Raw genomic sequence first — 20,421 nt, 5'->3', positions numbered from 1 at the left:
CCAATGTTACAGATTAAAATTAAAACTACTGCTGAATAATGTCTTGTATGTTTTGAAATTACACCTCATGGAAATAAATATATAGTCATTTTATAGTCATTCCTCACCTTTGCGCTCCGTTATAGCCGTAAGGGCCTAGGTGAGAGGAGGTTGGGGTGGGGAGCACTGTGCTGAAACTTGGCTCATTCTCATGGAGAACCCTGTGCCCGCCTATGCACACAGTTAAGAAACGTGTCCAAGCATCTTAGCTGACGCTGAACAGGCCCTCATCATCTCAGCAGAAATCCCGGGAGCACACGTGCGCAACATTCGGTGCATGGAATATACGTGATGAGTGACCACTTCCTTTGAGCATCGAAGCTGTGAAAATTGTCCAAATAGCCCAACGAAGCCTGGGTGGCTCACCACTCCATCTTACCGACTCAGGCTATGCTAGGGGAGTCACGAGGGCAGTCGGCCGCTGCTGTAAATCTCTCATCCCATCCATTGTTAGCAAACAAGGAAAGAATGAGTGAACCTGAATGAGAGTGAGTATGAGTGGTCACGAGTGTGAGTGCGAGCGGTGATGAGGGTGAATCAGTGGCGGTCCCAGCGATTGGTTCTAGGGGGGGCGGGGCGGACAGACCTCCGCATACCGAAAAAGAAAAAAAAATAGAGAGAACAGTTTAATTTTTGCACTCTATTTGTACAACAATTTTTGTGCGCTTCTTTGTTGGAAAATCAATGGCGAACTATAAAATGTTGTACCATCACTTATGCTTTGAATGCTAATGGCTACGTGAACAATACTCATACGTAATTCGTATCTATTTATGATTTATATATGAATATTGCTCACATGACCATTAACTTATATAATTCATGTACATTCACGCGGTGGTCGAATTTCGATCGAGAAAAAATTCTAGCTGCCCGCGAACTGTCCGATGTCAGTGCACGTTAAAGAACCCCAGGCGGTCGAAATTTCCGGAGTCTTTCGTTACGGCATCCCTCATAACCTGAGTCGCTTTGGGACGTTAGCCCTCATAAAACACACAAACAAAACAGATACATTTATCTTTCAAATTTCAAATTGAATGACAGTGCCAGTCATGAAGCACAAAAGTAACTGTAAGGGCACGGCAGGACCACGATACCTCGACAGTCACGTACGGAAAATTGACATCCGAGCAAGTTGGTACAGCATGTTGGAAAATTTCCAGCGCACACAGGACTTCAGCGCTTGTGAAATCACGTATGAAATGCACTCGTGTAACTACCAACCTGAACAACTAATACTGTAGTAAGACTGTATTAGCTTACAACGTGACTTACTAGCAGTAGGAAACTGGTGTGAAAAATGGCAAATGTCTTTAAATATTGCTAAGTGTAAGGTCATGCGTTTCCATAGACGCTCCAACTTAATGCCACATAGCTACTTTATCTGTGGTTCTCGCTTACATGCTACTAACGAATACAAATATCTTGGATTACGCCTGTCTGACAATCTTACGTGGTCAACGCTTATCAACCACATCACTGCAGCGTCCAGCCGATCCCTGGCTATCTTCAACGCGCAGTGAAGTGTGCCCCAGCACATGTAAAATTATTAGCCTACACCATATTAATGCACCCAAAATTAGAATATGCAGCCGTCATTTGGAACCCACATGAGGAATAAATACCTTTCTGAGAGCATAGCAACTATCAAAATCACGCCATAGATTTGTTCATTCCGATTATTCATCCTACATAAGTGTAACCAATCTGAAGAACCGATCCAGCTTGCCATTATTAAAGCACCGTCGAAAACTAGCAGTTTAGCCCTTTTTCATAATTTCTACTATTCATTTCTTTTAAGCATCTACGTCACAAAACACTCCCTGTTTTCAGCTCGTCATAAAAACAATCAACAGGTGTCATACCCCTGCCCAAAAACACAAACAGTTGCACAGTCTTTCTTCATCCGAACAGCAAAATATTGGAACGGTCTTCCCAATGCCGCTGTAATAATAGAAGACACGCTTGCATTCAAAGATAAACTTAAATCTCTAGGCATATTTTAGGTTTTCGTGTACCTTTCCCCTCTAACGATGACCTATTGCACTTTGTTTTACTATGCGGTTTTTGCTGTTGTCTAATCCGTTACTGAATTCTTACCCACCGTTCAGCGCTTCTTCCTGCCTTTTATTCTTGTCTTGTTTTTTTTTTGTATTCGAAAGCATTTGAGCGTTTTGCATTTTGATTTTCTGAGCTGTTTGCATGTTTCATTTGTATTTTGAACCTTGACGTTGGCATTGTGCAGAATATGTTCGTTGTTGATATTTCTGTGCAACCCACCCCTCATGTAATGCCCCGCTTTGGAGTCTTGAGGTACTAAAATAAATAAATAAACGTGTATAGAACGTATAATTGTGTGAATTAAGGTAGTGGCTAACACGGTGAACGTACAGTAGGGGACTACTTGACGCATCACAGATGAAAAATCTTTCCATTTAACGTCAAAAATCACATCTCGCCCTACGAGAGCCCAAAAACGGATGTTCGGGAAAATGTGCAAAGGCTTTTGGAGGGGATGGGGGGGGGGGACCGCCCACTCCGCCCTCCCCCCCCCCCCTCGGACCACTACTGGTGTGAATGTGAGTGAGTGATTGTGAGTGCGAGTAGTCAAGAGTGTGAATGAGTGGATGTGAGTGCGAGTGGCCGTGAGTGTGAGTGTTATTGAGCCACCTCTATTGGTGCTGAGGTATGACCCCTATGGCTGCTTCAGAGAGTTAGATTCAAGCTATTCCATTATTCTGCAAGCATCAGCTGCCTTACTCGTTCGGGGTGAATGTGCCTTTCTGCAGCTTTCTTTCAGTCATTGTTGCATTGCTTATGCCTGTATTTCTTTGTGGCATCACATTGCTGCTTGCAACTTTCTGGGGAAAACGTGTGTAACAGAGAAATGGCAAAAGCTGCAGTGCTCTGGGCAAGGGCGTCCGTAGAACTTTTTGCAGGGGAGGGCAAACCGATGGCCAGGGATGGGGATGCAGTAGGTTGCCACCAAAAAGGCACTATTTGTGGTCTAAACTACATACATGAAACAAAAATCACAAACAGCAAATTAGTGCTGTGCTTTCAGAACACACAACATTGGATTTTATTAATGAACAGAGAATTGGTCTTAATAACCAAAATGCGAAAAGTTACAATCACCAAAGCGTGCTAATCAGGCTGTGTAGTTTTCTGCTAGTGCATAAAAAATATCCAAAATTTCCGGAGCCCTTCACTACAGCATCCCTCATACCCTGAGTCGCTTTGTGATGTTAAACTCCCGTAAACCATAACCAACACCTGCATGGTGTTCAGTTTACTCACAATCGGGTAGGCAGGTTGTGATGATGCCACAAGGTTATGTGAACTAGGTGGCCCAGCGCTCTCCTCCGTACAAGACAAGGTTCTTGCTAGGGATTGGTACGTATAGAGTGGTGATTTTGCACTAAAGCTGGAGGAGACTCTTAAGATCTGCCTAAAGGGTATATGACCTGGTAGCATTGTTGTGTTAGTGGCCATATATGGGGATGTGGAGATGCTCTACGTTACATTCATAAACCCCTGGGAGTCCTTAATACCTCTCCTATTGGTGTGGTTAAACAATGTGGCACTTCTCTGCTATGGCAGGTGGCGCCACCGGTGGGGCTTGTGCGACCCTGGTTGCTATTCCCAAACAACTTCTCATGACCAATCATTGATTAAAACTCGCGATCCGGTAGGCAGGTTTTGATAGTGTCACAACGTCATGTGACCTAGGTTGCGTCTCTGGGCATTTTTCATGGATTTTTTACTCGAAACCAGTGACGCCAACAACGCTGCTGGCTTTTCTGTGACACGATGCCCTTAACATTGTCGCATTAAAGCTGACCTGTTGCAGCTGTTGTGTTGTGAACTCTGCAATTCTACATTTTCAGGCATGCAAGGCATCCATATTTCATGATTTAAGATGCAATGGTGTTGGAATTTATTTTTCGTTACTTGTTTGCAATATTTATGTGAATATGTGTATGTGTGTTCTTTGCTAGTTTAAAATGTTTTTGAGCAACTTGAGTCAGTATGCTACTCTTTAAGAGCTGTACTCAGAGTAGGAAATAACTACATTTTTATTATTCTTCTTGAAGAAGCTTGGACGTTTTTACTTTTTCTCTTGCAACGAGTCAGCATTTGTAGCATGGCTTAGCCATGCTTTCTTGTCATTTCTTCTAACATTTTGAAAAAGACAGACTGCTGCCACTTACTGGTAGTGGTGTCACGCTGCTGTTGGCAGAAGCGGTTGCTGGTTTCTATGTTTAGATATTGTCACAAAGTCGTAATGCGAGTCTGATGAGCAAGAAGTCAGCAAAATGCTTCCAAACGTAACTTTACTGGGCAGATCTGTGCCCACAAAGAACTGAATAATTCGGTGGCTGTGTAGCAACAAGCCTGCTTGGCGTTTGTCAAACAGAAGGACTGCAGCTCTTGTGCACACTCAATCTAAAGCTTTGAAAGAAACCTTTGAGCTAAGGAACCAAAGATAACCACAACAATCTGGAAAAATGTGGAAGCAGCTCCGTGTGGCTATGATTAATCAAGACATGTCCGGTCGCATCTCGCGTCACAAACAAAATGATAAAGCTGCATACTCGTGGCTTTGAGCATCCACAAACACATAGTATGATGATTCGTGGCAATATCAGCAGTATTAATTTTTTTGACTGCCTTAGTGTTTTTAACTCTAGTTTCGATAGAACTCATGCATCTCGTATAATGTGACACTCATTACTACCACTGCATGCTGCCTGGGTGGCACAGCAGTCGGGTCTACAGAGTTGCATAGAGTTGCAATATTTATGTGAATATGTGTATGTGTGTTCTTGCTAGTTTAAAATGTTTGTGAGCAACTTGAGTCGCTTGAGTCAGTATGCTACGGCGTCTCTCATAGCCTGAGTCGCTTTGGGACGTTAAACGCCATAAACCGACCAACCCAACCAGCTATATTTTTGTTATTTTTTCTAAAAGAAGCTTGGATGTTTTTACTTTCTTCCTTGCAACTTGTCGGCATTTCTATCATGGCTTAACCATGCTTTCTCGTCATTTCTTCTAATATTTTCAAAAAGACAGACTGCCGCCACTTACTGCCAGCGATGTCGCACTGCTGTTCTAGCCGTATGGCTGCGCTCGGGTGGATGTCAATGAGTAATTACTCCCTTATTACAAATCTACTCCACCTTGGGGGATTCTCCTAAACATTTGACCAACACTGTTCCCACTTCGATTTATTGATCAATTCGCTCTCGCCCTACCATAAGCTTGCCGTCCCGGTTAGCTCAGTTGGTAGAGCGACTGCTCCGTTGAAGCGGTGGTCCCGGGTTCGAACCCCGGATCAGGACGTATTTTTCTTTAACTACGAAGTTTCTGAGAAAGCTGTATAGCTTTCCTTTGTAGCCGTATGGCTGCGCTCGGGTGGATGTCAATGAGTAATTACTCCCTTATTACAAATCTACTCCACCTTGGGGGATTCCCCTAAACATTTGACCAACACTGTTCCCACTTCGAGTTATTGATCAATTCGCTCTCGCCCTACTATAAGCTTGCCGCCGCCGCGGTGGCTCAGTGGCTATGGTGCTCGGCTGCTGACCCAAAAGACGTGGGTTTGATCCCGGCCGCGGCGGCTAGAATTTCTTTGGAGGAGAAGTTCTAGAGGCCCGTGTACTGTGCGATGTCAGTGCACGTTAAAGAACCCCAGGTGGTCGAAATTTCCGGAGCCCTCCACTACGGCGTCTCTCATAGCCTTAGTCGCTTTGGGACATTAAACCCCATAAACCCTGAACCCTTTTTTTCATGAAGCCGCTGTCTTTCAGTGGTCAGTGGGACACATAAGACCCATTTTTTCAGGTGCTTTCACAGGGCAGTGGGATGTATATGCCCTACATTTTTCTTGAGAATCGTCACACCTAGAGAGCCAAAATTTTGCATATTTCATAAGAAGCTAATAGGCATTGCTAAGCCAGCCTTATAAGAAAGCGTGCCTTGCTCACAACCTTTGTCCCGGAGTTAGCACCAGGGTTTATGCGAGTCCTTGAAAACCTTGAAAACCCTTGAATTTGGAAGAAGTGTTTTCAAGGGCCTTGAGAGTCAGGGAATTTTTGTGGGGTCCTTGAAAACCCTCGAATTCTGGTGTGATGAGGGAGACGGCCATGGAAAACGCCAGTATCTTTTAAGTTTTCTTTTTTCACAAATTGTCTTGTTGGAGGCGACTGCACCAGAACACCTCTGCAGCTTTGATCACCGTCCCTTTGGCAAGAGCTCTGCATAAACGCAGACGAAGCCCCACTGTCTCCGCCCGACGCCGCACATGGCTTCCGTCACTCCGTAACCTGCCCCAAGAGCAAGGTTTGGGTGCGAAGCGAAAAGAGACACAGTGCGAACGCGGTTTGGGCATGGAACCTGGCGTGCCGTAAGCAAAGGGAGTCAATGCAGTTGCGACGCAAGCAGTTCACTGGCACACAGCAAGCATGCTTGCGTCGCTCCGCTAACGCAACGTAGTGTTCCTGTATATGCTCCCCTAGAGAGAATATACAGGAACACTAACGCAACACAGGATTCACCTAAAGCCATTCTGTAAAATTTTCTGTCCACCATGAAAAAGCGAAGTTATAGGAGCTTCAGCGTCGACCACAGCTGTGCCGCAATGCAGGAAATTTTCCTTCATCAGGCAACAGGGATTGAGCACCGCTTGGCCCGCTGTACATACATAAAGTTCGCACCAGAAAAGTTGAAACAGCTTTGTTATTAGAATGATTTCGAGCAAATACTGAGCATGCTGGCTCAGGTGCCAATGTTTTCGAAATGATGCCGTGCGCAGGCACGTCTGGCGACGGACTACGCTGCTGCTTGGCCGCCGTAGTCGTTGCTAGGCCTAGCCTGTTTCGCACCGAAACCGCAGCCGACAGTGCGTCTAAAGTGGCCAGAGCTGAATGAAAGGTCTGCTTTTGGTACGGCTAGATGTCAGATCCATCAGCTTATAATAAAATAAAGATGTGGTCAAGTTCACGAGGCTTTCAACAGCGAAGCTTGCAGACGCAGGACAGATGTGAGGTGCAGCTGCGCGTAGAAACGACAGAAATTTGTTGGTATCGCAGTTACCGCCCTTACTAGCATCTCTTTGCTGGCAAACGGCACTAGAGAGGTCTATTTTTGACGTTAAAAGTCTGTTGTGTAATAAATGCTAGATACGTGAGATGTAAGAAATGTTTCTTTAATAAAATGCTGTGTTGCTAAGTCCTTGAAAGAAAATGTCGGGGGTCCTTGGAAGTCCTTGAAAATCCTTGAATTTCATGGCTGTAAACCAGCATGAACCCTGTAGCACTATACTGATATTTGGACATAATTCCGGAACAGGCAATTCAAATTTTCAGATGATTGTGTTTCAAGATTGTGTTTCAAGAGTTGGGTCTGCAGAGTTACATACTATACATGTATATTCAGTCCTCGATGTCGAGGTTTTAGATATAGTCTGCCATGAGAAAACGAGGCTATGATATGAAAATTTTCGATTTCAAATGCTTCTGCTGCGTATCACAGAGCCACCGTGTAGATTTGCTTATTTGGACAAGGAGCTCTCAATTGCTGCAGAAAAGAATAAGTTGATGAAAGTCAGCAGGCTATCTCTTTAACAAAATACTGCAGCTTGCAGTGCTTATTCTAATCAACTTCTCTGCTCTGTTTCATTTTGCAGGCATCAAAACCAACATTGGCAACCAATGAGTACACAAGCTGCCCAAAGAACCATCTTCAAAAACAGTGCTTCCAGCATTTTCAGGATGAACTGCCCTATGTTCATAACGTGAAATAGCAGCATAGCCAGTGATCTAAGACTGTGGTGGTAGAGCATGAAAATGGGCCCCTGCCTTCTTAATGCCTAGGACGCAACCATCATCGCAACGAGCCAAGGTGTTTCAGTGGTTACGTTGCTCGGCTGCTCACTCGAAAGATGTGCGTTTGATCCCGGCCGAGGTGGTCGCATTTTCATGGAGGTGAAATGTTGGGAGGCCCATGTACATTGTGATGTCAGTGCACGTTAACGAACCCCAGGTGGTCTTAATTTCTGGAACCCCTCCACTACGATGCCCCTCATCCTCAGTTGCTTTGCGACGGTAAGCCTGATAAGCCAACCAACCATTGTTGCATCATTAACAGTTTATATTGTGAAACATTCTGTGTATGACATCGTGCGTGAGTGCCGAGAAAACCTTGTTATCTTACACATTGCTGTACAAATGCACTTCTCTATGTTCTTTGTTCTGTGTAGCTTTTTCTGAACACAGTACACAAACTAGAGAGTACGCAAAAAAAAACACCTGCAGTAGAAAAAGTGCCTCTCTTGGTGTGCATGTGTCTTGTGAATCATGCTTGGTCTTGCTTTTTGTGCTCTAGTCTCACCAGTTTAACTCTCAGTTTCCATTGTGGTTCTACCGCCGTGTGAGCTTCCATGTCTCATGGTTTTATGGCGTATTGTTTTCTGTATTCTGCATACAACGTCCTTATAAATTGAGCTCTGAAAATCAGTAGTATTGACTTTTTGTTATGCTGTCAGAAGTTTTCAGGTGAATTTTACTCTGCAGTGTTTTACCTCATCCCTATAGGAGCTTGTAGTGCGTGTGCTTCTGATTCCATTTGGTGTTGGAAAATATTATCTAGTCTGATGCATTTTGGTTTATATTAATGATTCATGCTTATTTTAGAACTTTGGATTACATTGGTTACACTGCTGGCAGAGTTGGTTTTGTCCTTGTGGTTTGCGATGTGACTGCTTCTGTTCTGAATTTATTTTTTGTGATCACTGGACCTGATTATGCTAGATTGAGTATAGATGTTTCGTTTTCTTAATTGCTTTTTTTATTTTGCTGTCTTAACATTCAGAACTGCTGCGTATGATTTAGTTATTTATTCATATGAATATCAACCTGCAGATATTTTTAGTCACGAAGCCTTGTTTTTTTTTTGAGGCTACAGAAAGAAAATTGTTTGCTTATGATGTTCGCAGAACAGCTGAGGAGATTCGTGCTTTGTTGGTACAATAAACTTATCATTGCAGCTGCCGACGTGCACGCTATGAAATCATACCCGAAATAGTGCGGTGTGCAGAGGCAAATGTGCTATTACTATGTTGTTTTCAGTCGTGACAGGTCAGCTGAGATATATATATTGAGGATATGGCTACATTTGGTGAAAGGGAATCACTCGTCCAGCAGTTTTTCTCCTGCAGTTTGCTCAAGGTATTCTTGCAACATGCAGGGTAATTAACTTTGAAGCTTTAATAGATAAAAGGAAGGCATTTATGAACAGTGTACTGTGTTACGAATGAAAGCTCACAGACATTCTGTAATTCGTGAAAAACTAGCACAGACTTGCAAGATCCATCCCAGAAGCCAGGCATTATACGAGCAGTTTGTCTAAGTAGCTCTGACTTAACCTGGCTGCAGAGTATGCCGAGTAATTGTTCAAAAGCTAAGACATTATCCCTCCAACTCCATGCTAATTTATAAGTACCAGAAAATTTGGTTTCAAAACTTTTTTTTTGATGAACAAGTCATTGACGCTGAATGGAACTATTAGCCTAAATGTTGTGTAAGATTGCCTTCTTCACTTACAGGTTACTGGCTGCCCCTCCAAACAGGCTGTAACACGCTGTAAATATTCTAATTTTCTTGATGCAGGCCTGGTCACAGCTGATTCCAACCTCAGAGTCTCGCCTGGTGAAACCACCAGTAAGCAGTTGCACCAGTCGTCCTACTGTAGTCAGAGTTTTATGAAGAAAAGCCCCCAAGAGTCGCACCTTCTCACCAAAACGTGTGACCATCCCTTCCAGTGTGACCACTGCGGGAAGAGCTTTGCTATCAAGGCCACCCTCGTGGAGCATCTTCGTACTCACACGGGCGAGCGTCCGTACAAGTGTGACCATTGTGAAAGCAGCTTTGTTCGACGAAGGAACCTGACTGTACACCTTCGTTCCCACACGGGTGAGCGCCCATACAAGTGTGACCACTGCGGGCTCAGTTTTGCTGTCAAGACCACCCTGGTGGCACACTTTCGCACTCACACGGGTGAGCGTCCATTCAAGTGTGACCACTGTGAGAGCACCTTTGCTTTCAAGACCACTCTGATGCATCACATTCGTACCCACACTGGTGAGCGTCCATACAAGTGTGACCACTGTGGGAACAGCTTTGCCGAAAGAGGAACTCTGGTGACGCACCTTCGCACCCACACGGGCGAGAAACCATTCGAGTGCCAGCTCTGCCCCATGGCCTTTACAAACAGTTCAAACCTTGCAAGGCATGTGCGAGCCCATAAGAGTGAGAAACCATATCAATGTCAGTTCTGCACATCAGCATTCAAAGAAAAACGCCATTTAAAACGCCATGAAAAAAGTCAACACGCTTCAAAAACCACAGTTCCTTAAAGTTTTGATGCGTTTTCCCAACTTGAGATACCGAAATAATTGCTGGCTAACCAGCCTCACATTTTAATGGATCAGGTAGGGATAAAATGTGCAAATTTACATGATTTTAAAGTGGATCGGCATGCGGCAATTCTTCGGTTGCTTTCCCTCCTCTATAAGAAACCTGAACTAAGCAAACTGCTGCTGTCATGAACGGGACTTGAATTGTGGCACGTGCAGATGTCATCATTTTACTAGATTCAGTGTGTTGAATGACGTGCACGAATTCGGGTTGCAGTTCAAGAAGATGATATATTCTTGTGAGCAGGACTTTGTTTAACTCTGAAAAAATAGCCAGTAGGTAAAAATGGTTCATAAAACCTGGTTGTTTTTTCAGGTGCGTCACAATAATAATTTCTCACACCCTTTCTATTTCTCATTTTTATCAGTGCATTCATTTCTGTGTCCCCTCATCTGTTCAACTTTGCCGTTTCTTTTAGACAAATGTTTAAATAAATAAAATAAATCACTTTCTGGAATGAGGTTTTTAGCAGCAAGTCTAAAATTTGTGCTGCGGTATGGAATACTGACATAATTTCTTAGGCCTTAATAAAAAAAAAGCTTTTGAAGGAGACGAAAACAAGGTCTCCGTGTTGTTACAATGTGCCTATGTTTTGTACTAAAATGTTTGGCGCTGGCTAACAGACTGACATTGTAATGTCCGAGAAGTTCTGTGTTCTTTTCTGAGTGTCATACCACCACAGAAGCATGCTGTCTTATTGTTCTTTCCATGCTTGCATTGTAACTCTATCATTGTGATACAAGAGCACGGAAGCAAAGCCCAGCTTCGTGATGATATACTATGGTTATTTTTGGTTTACTTCCTGCTTGAGAGTGCTTTATCAGTGTAATTGCGTGCTTCAACGATTTCCAGGATTTGTGACCAAATCAATAAAATTTTCTTGTCATCCATTCAAAGTACAAGGATGGAGTACCCACAGAAAGCTTATGCTTTGGGCAGCTTGACAATGCTGCTGCCTTTACACATGGTGGCAGTGAAAGTATATTACGGACATGGCACGAACATGCGCTGACTAACGACCGATTGGTCTATTTATTGTGTGTTCAAATTTATAGGCTAAAAATATGGCACTAGAATACACAGAAGAACTAAAAAGAAATACAAATCATGAATTAGCCCGTGCTTAGATGGAGAGCGTATACGTGGTCAACGGGTCAAAAAACCCAAACAAAAACAAGCAGTCTCCGCCTTCGGGGATTCCCCTAAATATTTGACCAACCCTCCAAGAGACCTGTTTTCCTTTTTTCTCTGTGTTATGAATGGAATGTGAATGTAAGCATTTCCTTCTTTATTGATCGAGAACACTTAAAATAATTTGTGTGCACACGTCTGCACATTTGGCGTCTTCGTCTTGGCAAGGAATGGTTTTCAGTATTTGGGAACAGTGAATGACCAAATGGCTACCTGTTGATCGTTTCAAAGAACAAGTGTGTTCACTTATCCTCGTTGTGCAGAAGTGTAAGACGAGAGGTTGAGACGTCTTGACAGTAGTGAGGATGATGCTGCTGATGGCTTAGTTGTGCTTGGGCGAGAGAGCCAGGTAACAGAGAGATTCTTGTAGAAGAAGTTTGCTGAAGCAGCAGGGATGTAGCCTAGGCAAATTCATCATCGTGATCAGCCTGACTACGCCCACCACGAGGCACGTCTCTCCAATTAACCCGGTCCTTTGCCAGTTGCGGCCACTGTATCCCCGCAAACTTTCTGCCGCCTCCTGCTACGGTTGTTTTCTCTTGGAATCCTCTCCGTTACCCTTAAGGACCTGCGGTTATCTTGCCTTCGCATTACATGCCCTGCTCAAGCCCATTTCTTCCTCTTGATTTCGACTAGGATGTCATTAGCCCGTGTTTGTTCTCTCAGCCAATCTGCCCATATCTGGTCTCTTAACGTTACACCCATCATTTTTGTTTCCATAGCTCGGTGCGTTGTCCTTAACTTAAGCTGTACCCTCTTCATTAGCCTCCACATTGGGCAAGTTGGTTCATCACTAATGGGGATGGCTGCATTGTGAACAGCAAAACCTTTAAACCTGTTTTAATTACCATTATATATGTGTCTGTGTGTTCGCGCGCGCGAGTTCGTGTGTGCTCGCAGTGCTCATGAAAAAAGGCAAGAGTGACTGAATGTGTTTTTTTTTAATTAATGGTGCATGATTATTGTCGCTGAAACATAATGAATTAGAAAGCCTGAGAAAAACAACCATGTTTTTTATGAAGTGTGTGTGTGTGCATGAAAGTGAGTCTTTATACCGAACCTCATGTGACATGAAAACAAAGCTCTGCACTACCGGAGTATTCCAGTGAAGTATTACAACACATTGTCAACACATTGCATGCAGAATGCTGAAATCATACACCTCTGTGGGTTTGCAGGATTATTTAGGTGGCGTTTCTAATTTAGTTTGGAATCCACGTGTACTTTATGGTTGAAAAAGAGTAAAATGGTGATTAGACACACCGGTACACAGGGGATGTTAGGTCCGCCGTGGTGGCTCAGTGGTTGTGGTGCTTGGCTGCAGACCCGAAAGACGACGGTTGGACCCCAGCCGCAGCAGTAAAATTTCAATGGAAGCGAAATTCTAGAGACCCGATTTCTGTGCGACTAGGTGGTCGAAATTTCCGGAGCCTTTCACTACGGCGTAAAGACGGATCTGTCGAGCACTAATTTGCAAATGCTTGAGTATGCTGTCGTGGTTTGCAATGACAGCACTGCTCTCATGCTCCGAATGCTTTCTTCTTTTGTTGATGTGCACCACGATGCAGCTTTCTTTTCTGTGTTAACCATGCGAGCATCCCATGATCCGAGCATTTTCCAGTGTGCTCACTCAACATGTAAATTATTGCCCAGCTTTTGTGTATGATCCAACACCGCTTTAGCTGTGACTGTTATGACCAAAGCAGTTGAATGGAAACTCGCAGCCAGCTTGCAGATTTCACCAGCCAAATTTTCCCTACGGTGCCTTCACCAGTGGCCTACAGTGCGTTCTTCAACTTGCAGTATTTGTGCACGAAGAACGAAGGATTGATACTAGGGAAAGTGTCAGGTATTGTTGTGCTCACGGATCAGGCTGTGGAGCTTTTAGTTCCTCCTGATGAACGTGTCGCTGTCACGTGCTCGCAAACTTTACTTGCCTTAGTTCTCTTCCGCTGAAACGAATCTGGCAGAGCTCAATACCATGTGCGTTTGGAAAGTTGTTCTTCCTGAGTTTAGCAGCAATTATAGTACAGAGAATTCAATGTTGCTTTAAGGTGAAACGAGTATTTCTTGTTGCTGCTACATACAGTATTTGGTAATATTGATGTACTAATTTTGCGAATCACCTCAGGAAAGCAAACACCAGGACAATCAGTGAATTGGTTTGCGATTATAAAAACAATATATGGAGGGCATAAACCTCAGAACAAAGTAAATGGCACATCCAATACCTGTAGCCATCCCCTCTAGAGCTGCAAGCAGTTACGGAAAGCCCACTCATGATTGTGTCAGCTAGTCACAGAAGAACAAAGAGAGTTTGGCTGGCATCGAATGGAAAGTACCTCAAACCTGCATGAAAGTTAACTGCTGAACTGCACGGTTACCCGGATATATAGCCTCGGCTGCGGCTAAATGATTTGCATCTGTGGTTTGACATCTGCGGAGCTTGCTCCGATTGGTAAAAGCGCGAACGAGTCAAACCCGCTAAGCAAAGGCAAAGCAAGATTTCATTACGACACATTGCTGCGGCTTGACATGCATGCAATGAGTCGCACGAAGCCAGACCTGCAGCATAAACACAAAAAAGGACGGATCTGTTGAGCACAAATTTGCAAATGCCCGAGTTTGCTTGCCATGACAGCACTCTCGTAGTACTAGAGCATGCACTCTAATTTGCTTCCATTGTTGATGCTCACAGCCATGAGGGAAAAACAATAACTCGGCTGCCAGTGCAAAGCTAAATTGTGAAAACTATCGACGAAGGAAATAGTTGCCACAATGATTCAAGATATCATATTATTTCTGTAATCTACATGGCGTACGTAGCAGCTCAATTCGGACATGTATTCATGACTCGGGAATGAAAAATTTGTGGGTAAGCTGATTCCGTAAAATTATGTGAACGTTACAAATACTGTATGTGGCTGGACAGCAGTCGAGAGCAAGAAATACTCGTTTCGCTTTCAAGCAACAGCGGATCCTTCATACTAATTCTCCAAACGCTCATGATATCAAGCTCTACCGGATCCGTTTTATTGTAAGAGAAAGGTAAGAAAAGCTTGCGACAACGTGACAGCGGCATGTGGTTGATCACGAGGAACTAAAAACTCCGCGGCCTGATCCGTACGAAAAGCAGTTTGACGCTTTCCCCGGTATCAATCCTTCGCGCACATGCACTGAGATGAGGAACGCAACCATCCACCGCGCTGATATTTTCTTTTCTCGTGTTCGCCTATTTGGCCCGTGAAAGCTGCAAGCCGGCTGACAGTTTCCAATTTACTGGTTAGGTTACATTTAAAGCACTGTTGGATCATACATTACACAAGCCGGGCAATAAATTACACACGGTTAACATGTTCAGTGACCGCCGCGGTGGCTCACTGGTTATGGTGCTCGCCTGCTGACCCGAAAGACGCGGGCTCGAGCCCGGCCGCGGCGGTCGAATTTCGATGGAGGCGAATCTAATGGCCTCAGTTCTGTGCCATGTCAGGGCACGTTAAAGAACCCCTGGTGGTCCAAATTGCTGGAGCCCTCCACTACGGCGTGTCTCATAGCCTGAGTCGCTTTGGGACGTTAAACATCATAAGCCAAGCCAAGCCACATTACTAAAATGCTGGCAAGGTTCTGACGTAGAAAAGAAAGCTGCATCGCCATAAGTATCAACAATGGCAACAACTTCGAGTGCGACCAGGTGCTGTTATATGGCAAGTAAACTCAGGCGTTTGCAAATTTGTGCTCCTCAAATACGTCTTTTTTTTTGTGATTATACTGCTGTTCTGGCTTCATGCGGCTCAAAGCATTTCAAGCCGTAGCATGTGATATAGATATCGTGCTTTGTCTTTGCGTGTGCTTGGCGGGTTTCCGATTCGTTGGCGCTTTTACCAGTTGGAGCAAAGCCATAGCTTTGCAAATGTCTAGCCACAGATGCAAATCATTTTACCGCAGTCAAAGCTACTCGGGTAACCAGAGTTAAAGCAGTTAACTTTGATGCAGGTTGAAGTACTTTGCCATTCGAAGTGGATAATTCATCGCATGCACCCGCGGGCAAGTAAACGCAACAAGTGCTAGTGCGCTGACTTGCACTGACTAGCCGCTGAAAATTGAATGGATCTCTGTGTTCTTATGTGACAGTCTTGCTGACATAGTCGTGAGAGAGCTTTTCGTAGCTGCTTTCAGCTCTAGCGGCTGTGACTACAGTCGATGTGCCATTTACTTACTTCCGAGGTTTATGCGGTCCATTCTGCCTTCAATCGCTGAGTGAGCGCAATTCTCCGATTGTCGTGGTGTGTTTGCTTTCTCGAGGACTATTGTAGCCATAAAAGGTATGGTTCATATGCGCCTAGACGTTCGAGAAGCTGTGACACAGTGCGTGAAGCGCTGCTGTCTATTCTGGGGCCCGATGTAGGTGATACAGATGGCTGTACTTGTAGCCAACTGATCGCGCCGACAAGTTTAAAAAAAAAAAGCATATCAGTTTTAATTTTTTTTTGTGGCAAAGAAGCCACTGCAGTCTGCTGTTATAGAATCATTCAAGAATTAACAATTAAGCGTTTTAATAGTCTGCACCGAGCAAGGACAAACTCTTTACACTCTTCCATCGCATTATCTTTCCTTTGACATGTCCTCGCGGCATTCATGTTACTATTGTTAAATGCACGTAGCTTAACAATGCTGATTGTGGCTGTGGGACACTATTTTCATTTGGACTGCTTTGCTGTGTTCCATCTCACAGGTGTCATAATTGATGTTGAAAGGTGAGGACTACAAATTGCCAGGAGAATCTTCCAAGGGGAACTGCTACCAATGTCAGGAGACCAATAGGTTGATGCTCGTATCCTGTAAAACCGTGTATCCTTTGATCTGAATGTGTTGACCGTAGTCCAATATATTTTGGGCGAATCCCGAAACTGGAATATATTCCAGTTAGAGAGTAATTACTTATTAATATGCACCAGAATGCACCCATATGGCTGCTTCAGAAAGTTAGATTCAAGCTATTCCATTATTTTGCAAGTTCCCTGCCTTACTCGTTCGCGGTGAATGTGCCTTTCTGCAGCTTTCTTTCAGTCATTGTTGCATTGTTTATGCACGTATTTCTTTGTGGCAGCACACTGCTGCTTCCAACTTTCTGGGCAAAACGTATGTACAGGAGAAATTGCAAAAGCTGCAGTGCTCTGGGCAAGGGCGTCCGCAGAACTTTTGCAGGGGAGGGCACCCAATGGCCAGGGATGGGGGAGGCGGTAGATTAGCACCAAAAAGGCACTATGTTAAGTCTAAACCACCCACATGAAACAAATTAGAAACAGCAAATTACATCTAGGCTTGGAGAATATGCACTGGATTTTATTAATGAAGAAAGAATTAATCTTAAAGGTGCAGTGAAGAGGAATCTGAACTCGTCTTTTTGCCGCGCGAAATCGATCTACATGTTCCGACCATTCTTAGAAACTTCAAATGACTGCCCTGTGTGGCCGATTTCCCTAATTAAATCGAATTAATGTCTGGCTCCTGCCTTTATGCTTTGAATTCTCCCCATACGATGATCGGAGTCGGCCAACGCATGGAGTGCCTTTCACCCAGTCCCATGGCGGCTTGCCACTCTGCCATCAGCGGAGTAATACGTCGTAATCCGTAGAAGCAAATAGTCTGCGCGTATTTTTATTTCTGCGGGCTTATTTTGTGGCTATATTATCTGCGAATGTAACCATTTATTCACGGTAACGTAAAAAACAAAATAAAGGGAAAGCAAAGCCTCCACGGAGCAGGCTGAAAGGCAGTCCACACGTTGGTCGACTCCGCCTACCGTACGGGGAGAATCAAAGAAATAAAGGCGGGAGCCGGACGGCAAATTGATTTAATTAGGGAAATCAGCCACACAGGGCAATAAGTCGAAGTTTCTAAGAATGCTCAGAATGTGTGGATTGAGTTCCTGCGGCAAAAAAACGAGTTCAGATTCCTCTTCAGTGTACCTTTAATAACGAAAATGCAAAAAGTTGCAACCACCAAAGTGCGCTAATCAGGCTGTGTAGTTGTTTTCTGCTAGTGCATAAAAAATATGCGACATTCCAGGAGGGCCCGGGGGGGGGGGGGGGGGCACCGGTCCCCCTTGCCCCCCCCCTCCAGATGCCCATTGTTACAGGATATTCCGTGTCCAACACTAAAGTGGTAGTGGTTTATCATAGTTAAGCTGGGTGGATGAGCAAACGCATGTGTTCATTCTTCAGTCGGAGGGGACCCTTAAGCTCCTCCTTAAGGGTATGATGCGACAGCTTTACTGGGTTATTGCCCATGTATGCAGAATCAGTCATCGTCTACTTAACATTCATAGACTGGTGGGTCCTCATACTGATACTAGTGCAGTGGAGCAGCAGTTAAGCGATGCGCCGCTCCACTGGCAGGTGGCTATTTCTATCACAGCCACCATTTGGGATTGTGCAGCCATGTTGCTCTTCCTGAGCAACCTCTCGCGACCCATCATTAATTTAACTGCCACCTGCCAGCCGCTGCTCTAGCTCAGTGGTTATCGCGTTCGCCCACTGGCCCGAAAGATGCAGGTTTAATCCCGGCCGTGGCGGTTGAATTTTGGGTGGAGGCGAAATTCTAGAGGCCTGTTTGCTGTAGGAGTCGGTGCATGGTAAGGAACCCCAGGTGGTTGAAATTTCCGGAGCCCTTCACTACAGCATCACTGATAGCCTGAGTCACTTTGGGACGTTAAACTCCCATAAACCATAACTGCCACCTGCGTGGTGGTCAGTTTACTCACAATCAGGTAGGCAGGTTGTGATGACGCCACAAGATTAGGTGTACTAGGTGGCTCGACGCCCTTCTCTGCACAATACTAGGTTCTTGCTAGGGGTTGGTACGTATGGAGAGATGGTTTTGCACTAAAGCTGGAGGAGACACTTAAGATCCGCCTAAAGGGTATATGACCTGATAGCATTGATGTGTTAATGGCCATATATGGGATGTGGTGATGCTCTACATTACATTTATAAACCCCTGGGAGTCCTCAATACCTCTCCTGGTGCAGTCGTTAAACAATGCAACACGGCTCAGCGATGGCAGGTGTGGCCACCGGTGGGGCTTGTGCAACCCTGGTTGATATTCCCAAGCAACTTTTCATGACCAGTCATTGATTAAACTGCCAGCTGCCACGTTGGGCAGTTTACTTGCGATCCGGTAGGGAGGTTGTGATGGTGTCACAAGGTTTTGTGAGTGAGGTTGCTTCTCTGGGGATTTCTCATGGACTTTTTACTTGCAACCAGTGATGCTGACAACGCTGCTGGCTTTTCTGTGACACGATGCCCTTAACTCAGTCTCATTAAAATTGACCTGTTGCAGCTGTTGTCTTGTGAACTCTGCATTTCTACATTTTCATTCATCCAGGCATGCAAGGCATCCGTATTTCATGATTTAAGATGCAGTGGTGTTGCAATTCATTTTTTGTTATTGTTTGCAATATTTATGTGAATATGTGTATGTGTCTTCTTTGCTAGTTTAAAATGTTTGTGACCAACTTGAGTCACTTGGGTCATTATGCTACTCTTTAAGAGTAGTACTCGAAGTAGTAAATATTTTTATTTTTCTAGAAGAAGCTTGGACGTTTTTATTTTTTTCTTGTAACTAGTCAGCATTTCTAGCATGGCTTAGCCTTGCTTTCTCGTCATTTATTTGAACATTTTCAAAAAGACAGACTGCTGCCACTTACTGCCAGTGGTGTCGCGCTGCTGTTGGCAGAAGCAGTTGCTGGTATCTATTTATAGATACTGTCTTGGAGTGTTAACGGCAGTCCGGTGAGCAAGAAGTCAGCAAAAGGCTTCCAAACGAAACTTTACTGCGTAGACCTGCGCCCACAAAGAACTGAGTGTCTCGGTGGCTGTGTAGCAACAAGCCTGCTTGGCGGTTGTCAAACAGAATCGCTGCAGCTCTTGTGCGCACTCAATTTAAAGCTTTGCAAGGAACATTTGAACTAAGGAACCAAAAGAAACAACAATCTGGAAAAATGTGCAAGCGGTTCTGCGTGGCCGTGATCAATCGAGATATGTCCGGTCGCATCTCAGACAAAATGATCAAGCTGTGTACCAGCAGTTTTGAACATCAACAAACACAGTATGATGATTTGCGGCAATATGAGCAGTATGAATTTAGTTATAGTATTTTTAAGACTGCCTTAGTGTTTTCAACTGTAGTTTTGATAACACTTGTGCATCTAATATAATGTGACACTCATTACTGCCACTGCATGCTGCGTGGGTGGCACAGCAGTCGGGTCCACAGTTGCATGAAGTTACTATAAGTGTATATTTTGTCCTTGATGGGGGGTTTTTAGACACAGTCTGCCATGAAAAAAACGAGACTATGATATGAAAATATTCGAATTCAGATGCTTCTGCTGCGTATTGCAGAGCCACAGCGTAGACTTGCTTATTCGGATAAGGAGCTCTCAATTGCTGCAGAAAAAATTAAGTTGATGAAAGTCAGCAGGCTGTCTCTTTAACAAAATGGTGCAACTTGCAGCTTGCAGTGCTTATTCTAATCAACTTCTCTGCTCTGTTTCATTTTGCAGGCATCGAAACCAATATCGGCAACCAATGAGTACACAAGCTGCCCAAAGAACCATCTTTCAAAACCAGTGCTGCCAGCATTTTTAGGATGAACTGTCTGATGTTCATAACCTGAAATAACAGCATAGCCAGTGATCTCAGACTGT

The 20,421-nt window shown here is 44.3% G+C and overlaps 1 protein-coding gene and 1 non-coding gene across 2 annotated transcripts in view; both read left to right on the top strand.

Annotated features, from left to right (window-relative positions):
* LOC149366420 (uncharacterized) overlaps window positions 1-11,410 on the top strand; it is a 30,976-nt gene extending 19,566 nt beyond the window's left edge. Inside the window, exons 3-5 of the mRNA XM_089550705.1 lie at window positions 7,733-8,150; window positions 9,714-9,764; window positions 9,866-11,410. Coding sequence (XP_089406831.1) covers window positions 8,121-8,150; window positions 9,714-9,764; window positions 9,866-10,459 — 675 coding nt within the window. The 5' untranslated portion in view covers window positions 7,733-8,120 and the 3' untranslated portion in view covers window positions 10,460-11,410. The remainder of the gene's footprint in view (window positions 1-7,732; window positions 8,151-9,713; window positions 9,765-9,865) is intronic.
* On the top strand, window positions 5,311-5,384 carry TRNAN-GUU (transfer RNA asparagine (anticodon GUU)). Its single transcript has one exon. It is a non-coding gene; the product is annotated as a tRNA-Asn (tRNA).
* Window positions 11,411-20,421: the final 9,011 nt, after the last annotated feature.

This window comes from Amblyomma mixtum, chromosome 1, assembly GCF_055824585.1.
Source record: "Amblyomma mixtum isolate Tamu chromosome 1, ASM5582458v1, whole genome shotgun sequence".
Taxonomy (NCBI): domain Eukaryota; kingdom Metazoa; phylum Arthropoda; class Arachnida; order Ixodida; family Ixodidae; genus Amblyomma; species Amblyomma mixtum.
The sequence above is the reverse complement of the archived record's forward strand: the minus strand, read 5'-3'. Positions and strand labels throughout refer to the sequence as shown.